The sequence below is a fragment of the Dermacentor variabilis genome, chromosome 11 (assembly GCF_050947875.1).
Source record: "Dermacentor variabilis isolate Ectoservices chromosome 11, ASM5094787v1, whole genome shotgun sequence".
Classification (NCBI taxonomy): domain Eukaryota; kingdom Metazoa; phylum Arthropoda; class Arachnida; order Ixodida; family Ixodidae; genus Dermacentor; species Dermacentor variabilis.
In genome coordinates, this window is record NC_134578.1 from 47084604 (window position 1) to 47090340 (window position 5737).

The 5737-nt window shown below is 46.4% G+C and overlaps 1 protein-coding gene across 1 annotated transcript; it reads right to left on the reverse strand.

Moving 5' to 3' along the window:
• Positions 1-1303: 1303 nt before the first annotated feature.
• Positions 1304-3272, reverse strand: LOC142564603 (uncharacterized). The gene is made up of 2 exons (XM_075675661.1): positions 2973-3272; positions 1304-1558 (listed from the first exon to the last, which is right to left on the reverse strand). The coding sequence occupies exons 1-2, from the start codon at positions 3235-3237 to the stop codon at positions 1329-1331; spliced, it is 495 nt and encodes a 164-aa protein (XP_075531776.1). The 5' UTR covers positions 3238-3272; the 3' UTR covers positions 1304-1328.
• Between the last annotated feature and the right edge of the window lie 2465 nt (positions 3273-5737).

Genomic DNA, 5737 nt, shown 5'->3' on the forward strand with positions numbered 1-5737 from the left:
TGGCTCATACCCCCGTGAGGCAGAAGCGTGAAGCGAACATACAGCACAGCTTTGGTTTCCAATACGAACCGCAAACTAAAAAAAAGCCATAAAACCACTTGACCGATGGCGAGATGCGGGCACTTCCGTGTTGGTCCAACGTACGTTGCCGCCATTCCCTCGCCGGCAGTCGTTGTCGGAAACTACAAAGCACAAATATCATAACCCGAAACAAAGCAGTGATTCACCCACTTCGTGGAAGAGTTTGGCCTCGGTTAGGTCAATGATGCGATTCAACCAACTAGCGTACCCTGGTCATGAAGATTTAATTCTAGGCAAAATAATTTCCCAAATAACAAGGGAATACAGGTGTATGTATCATAGCGACCACAAAGCAGCTATAACAGCAACTTCAAAATAATAAATAAAGAAGGCTTTGTAAACCGCATTGAAATCAGCATTTATGTCATATATCTCTTTGAAGAGCAGTGTGCGTAATGGGAGCACATCATGGCATCAGTATTTGAGAAGTTGCCCTACATTAGGCGCAACATATCTTCAGATTCGCTGACAAACCACCTTCACCGCAGTGGATTGGCGGTGAATTTTTTAAATAATAGCGGCGATTGTGTGCCGTAGGTAGGAGGTCATATTGAGTTTTCGACTCCAGAAAGCCTCAGCTACTCTCTGTAGCAAAGCTGTGAGTGTTTTTACAGGTTTCATTTCCTTTTTGATTGTCTATAATCATAAGGTTTCAAATGCTTCGTTGCAAAAGCATCTACTAGTGTAAAGGTTACAAGAACAGCACTAATTACCGGGATTAGCTTTGTTAACTAAACATCTTGGGATGGCGGCTCACAGGTTGCACTACCTGCATCAACATCCGTAGTGGCGAATCTCTTCTTGCTCGCTTCTAAAAGTAAATAACACTGGACACGTTTGAATGGCCCAGCAAATAATAAACCTTAATAAATATTGCAGTCCAACCAACATATGAGAATATTCTCCCGCAAAAGCTATCATGTTCTTACGACGAATAATTGTTATAGGTAAGATAAGCGAAGAAGAAAAGCAAGGTAAACATTTAAACATTCCAATCCAAAACAACTTTCACTGTTTCACAGAAAAGCACAATTTTGTAAGCAAATACTCCCAAGTTCTGTAATCCGACACCTAATATATCCTTCGCTGTGAACGCTTTCAGATTAATCCTAATTGGTTACAGCATCTTCGAGTCAAGTGCTATCCTTAATTGGAAAACGAAATGGATGCGTCTTAGATCATATTCATCATTACAAAGTATATTTCGAAAAGGATTGACATTTTTTATGCGGATTGGTGCGCATTATTTAGCCCGAAGCGGCATCCGTGTTGTTAAATGACTGCACCAGGCCCTGCCTCGCACGATCGGGAGCAACGCGGGCGGTGGTAATGATCCCGTACGCGAACACGATCGCGATGGCTACAGCCAGCACGATGCAGATGAGGACCACAGGCCGGGGAGCCTTGCTCGGGAAGGATCGCCATCCGGCCGTGGCTTTCAACTCGCCGGACTTGCTCGGCGTGACCGCACTGTCGCCTGCCGAATAAAACATTGCGACAGCTTGATTTGTTTGTTCGAAAGCGTTAACAGATCGTACAATGAAAGATCCCCTAATACATATGCGAGTTGAAATACCGCTCAAGTAAGCGACAAAATAAGTCCGGATCAATATTTGACGAGGCCAAAGAAAGAAAAATTTTGAGAAAAGAGCAACTTGTATCGACTAGACATTTCAAACATACCTGCCTTATTCACCTGAATATCTTAAAATTCCATTTTCAATAGACCTATACTCTCGGAGATACTTAAGAATACAGCAATGTGTATCAGAATCTGAAGTTGATTAATTAGGTGGTTCCGATGAATGTTTTAGATGTCCCTATTAACATATGGAATTGAACTTGAACATGCAATAGAAGGTCACACGACCGCAACCATTGACTTTTCATGCTACTCTAACCTTTTCCTAATTCATTTACGCTATCCCCCAGCACTCACAGTGTCTCGCACGCGGCATAAACTCAAACTTGAAATACTGCCAGATATGCAGCAAACCATGTATAAAAATAGCAGGCCGACTCGCCGTTTCCAGCACGCCAAACATGATTCGACCACACCTGACAGAAATACGTTTAGTTTTCGAAACAATGACCCGCCTGTCTTTTAGAGGTAAAAACGTTATAACCAATCTATATGTGTAAGATAGGCAACAGAATGTGTTACGAAACTTCAATTATAACCGCAGAAGTATACTTCACAAGCACACTAATCCACAAATAAAATGACGAGAAATGATGCGCACAGTGACCGTCATACACAGACAACACACAAAAAGCGCCACGTGCAACATAAGAAAGTGATTAAAGTATCCCAGTCCAGTGCCTCACAGGAACGTTAAAACTGGCTTAGTTGCGAGGGGCTCGCTGGAGGAACGAGTCTATGGACGAAGTATACGTATAGTAGCTCAAGACATAGTGATCTCTGATGTATATTTAATGCGGACATTAGGTCAGTTTTTAGTAGTTTGAATAGGCTACAAGATCCCAAAAGATGTCATATGCCTCTCGCACACGGAACATAGGGAAGAGTGGCCGTATTATCAGCCTAGTTCTTTAGGCAGTATATTATATTCACATATACCTCAATACGGTAATGATATGTTTCGATGCCGTGCGCTTTTCAAGACAAAGCGACCTGCGAAACTCACATGTAGGATCGTAAGTGTGAATATTCAAATACTTCTATTCTGAGCTGTTCACGACCGCACATTGTAATAGCCGCGCATGAAGAAGGCACCACCGCTGATCGAAAATCGTAGAGAAACATGAGTTTCTTCATCTAACGCCCTCTACGTGCATTTTAACTTATGGTTATCATTCGGAACATGTATTGAGTAGTCCATACGGTGCCTAACTCTAAGCACTTTTGTTGGTCGTGCAGGTCCACTCACCTTGTTGATCGGTCAGTCGCTGATTGTCACCGGGAAGCGCAGTGTGGCAGAGGCTTCGTCGCAGAGGTAGGCTGCTTTCCGATGCCGTCGGCAGCAGCGTGGTGGTGTCAGGCAACCACTCAGCGCCAGTGTCCATGGCCACCTGCTGCTGTTCGCCCTTGAGCGACGATTGGTCCAGCAGGTCGAGATAGCAAACGTTCATCATATCCAGGGTATGGTCTCTCATCACCGTGCTGCTTTCAAGTTCCGAGAGCTCCTCGTCCATGATTGCTGGCTTCGTCTGAGAGGCGGAGCGAGCTCTCTTCCACTTCTTCTTTGCCTCGCTTCCACGGTACAGTGGCTCTGGCGTGGTGGTGGTTGACAAATGACTTTTGTCTATACTGTTGACCCATTCTTAAGTCGCAAGGCAAGGGTAAAGATATGACGTTTGCAGGACCAGTTCCAGACTTTCTTGAAATATAGCAAGAAAATTTCTAAGAAAGAACACATGCGGATCAAGAATGCTACTGCCAACTGTAGTTTGAGGCAAGAATATGTACTTAATACATCAACTATCCACGTACATTGTAAAGGAGCGCACGGTTGGTTCGTGCATACTTTCGACGAGGAAGTTGGGATCAGTCCGAGATCCAAATTACTCATCACAAAAGAAACGGAACAAACTGAAGCGCACCGTATTCTCGTACCCATGTTCTGGAGACCGGCCCTAATTAAGATGTGCCAAACGTTAGACGAAGTAAAAGGTTTACTCTTACTAAAAACTATATATATTTACTTCTGTAGAACTAGCTCAATTACGATCAGATTCCAAACTAGTTCTGCGAACACACTGAAACGAAATTCGGCGGAGCCCATCTCACTACGAGTATCGACGGTAATGCGTTTAGCATTGAATTAGTATAGCGACACAACGTATTGACACCGTCGAAACAAGTTTTGCATGAGACCTTTGCTGCAGAGGGACTCCTCTGTCGCACTTTCGTAGAAACACACGACGCCATCTAGCGCCGTCACCGCGGACCCTGCGCGTGGCCTTTAAAATGCACAACACACGTGTGCGTGCGAACACTTACAAACGCGTCATGCGGCATCCGTGTTCCTCCCTCGCGCAAATCTCTGGACAAACTGCGCCATGTGGTGGTGCTGCCGAAAAGTCTGCGCGCGGCCATCGAGGCGAGAGGAGCGGCAAGCCGGCGAGTGCGAACGTCGATAATAGTTTCTTGGCTTTGCGCGCACCCAGCGACACATACTTAGTGACCGATGTTGGCGAGAGTTTCATTGAAGAGCGACACATACCCGGTGGATTCATGGCGCAACTCGCCTAACCTTGGAGGAGAAAGACGTCTATTGAAAAGTGGCACATAAGTGCGAAGGGCGTTTGTTACACAGCGTGCTATGGCGTCGGATTGCTGCTCTTGAAGAGCTCTTGTGATAGGGGTTTTGTTCCGCTCAGCATCGCAGAGCTTTAAAGGATCCTTTTGTCATTATAAAGGAGCCCATACCAACTGGCACATCTAGAGCGACCCGAGTCGGCACCAAAGAGATTCATGAAGACCAGCGCAGACCGAGTGGCTGCAGCGTCACGCCACGTGCGCGCCTTGACGGAGCAGAGCGGACGAAAGGTTACACCTGCTGCCGCGATGGCGCCAGGTGATGTGCGAGTGGAGAATGCTTCGCCGCGACGGCAGGTCGTCCTCGCTCTCGCTCTCGGAAGCCTGAGTTAACCGTGCGTTTCTCGTTCGCGCAAGCTCTCGCATGCGTTCTAACTTATCCGCGGCAGTCGCTACGCAGAAATTAATCTTTAAAAAAACAATATTGTCACGTAGCAGTGACGATGAAGGCAGCAAAACAGTGATTAAGGAAACTGGTGTTTTATTGGGCGAACTTGTACCCTCAAATGCAGGCTGCACTCAATCAACAACGATAGTGGCGAACACACTCGGCGAAAATCTAAAAGCTGATCAGCGGGACAGGCGCGTTGGCTTTTATACATCAGTCGTCGAATGTCCCAGAGTAATCGCTGGGACCCACGTGTATTCCACAAAGTTCTACACTATTCGCGTCGCGCCTACATGCAATCAGATTACACAAGGTTCGGTGACAGATAGCGGATAGATGCATCCATAACATTCCAGAAACTTCCGATACATGCAGGCGCATCTTGTGCTGTGCGATAACATTTGTTAGGCGATGACAAGCGGTCACCCGGAAAAGGTAAGCAAGTATACGTGTCAATATATTCGAAAGCAAAAACTTATGGCGGTAGCGAGGTTCGGACCTACGACCGCTGCGCTAAGCGTATGGGTGCCATTGAATGCTTCACCAGCGTTGATGCACTGTAATACTATGTATTATCATAGCCAAACAAGCGATCAGCTTACGCCCGCTTACAGAAATGAAATGCACACATTAGCATTACATCCGCATTATAGTGCGGACCTCGATAGCGGTGCTTCACGACGGTGGCACGAATTATTGTACACATGTTTTCCTGGCTGGCATGACAACGTGACAATGACAACGGCCCCAGTGGCGCAAGGACAACGGCGTGAGGACGACGGAGATGACGGCGGGCATGTGGCAATGACGACAGCATTGCCAGGACAGTATGATGGCAATTGAACCCCGACACCATGGCGACGATGGCACGAAAAACGGCTGCGCAGCTGCTCTATGTTCTGTGCTTCTTTATCCGACGAAGGCTGCATACACCTCTGAGCAGTCACTTTAACATCACGCAAAGCTGCGCTTGCCCTGCAGTACGA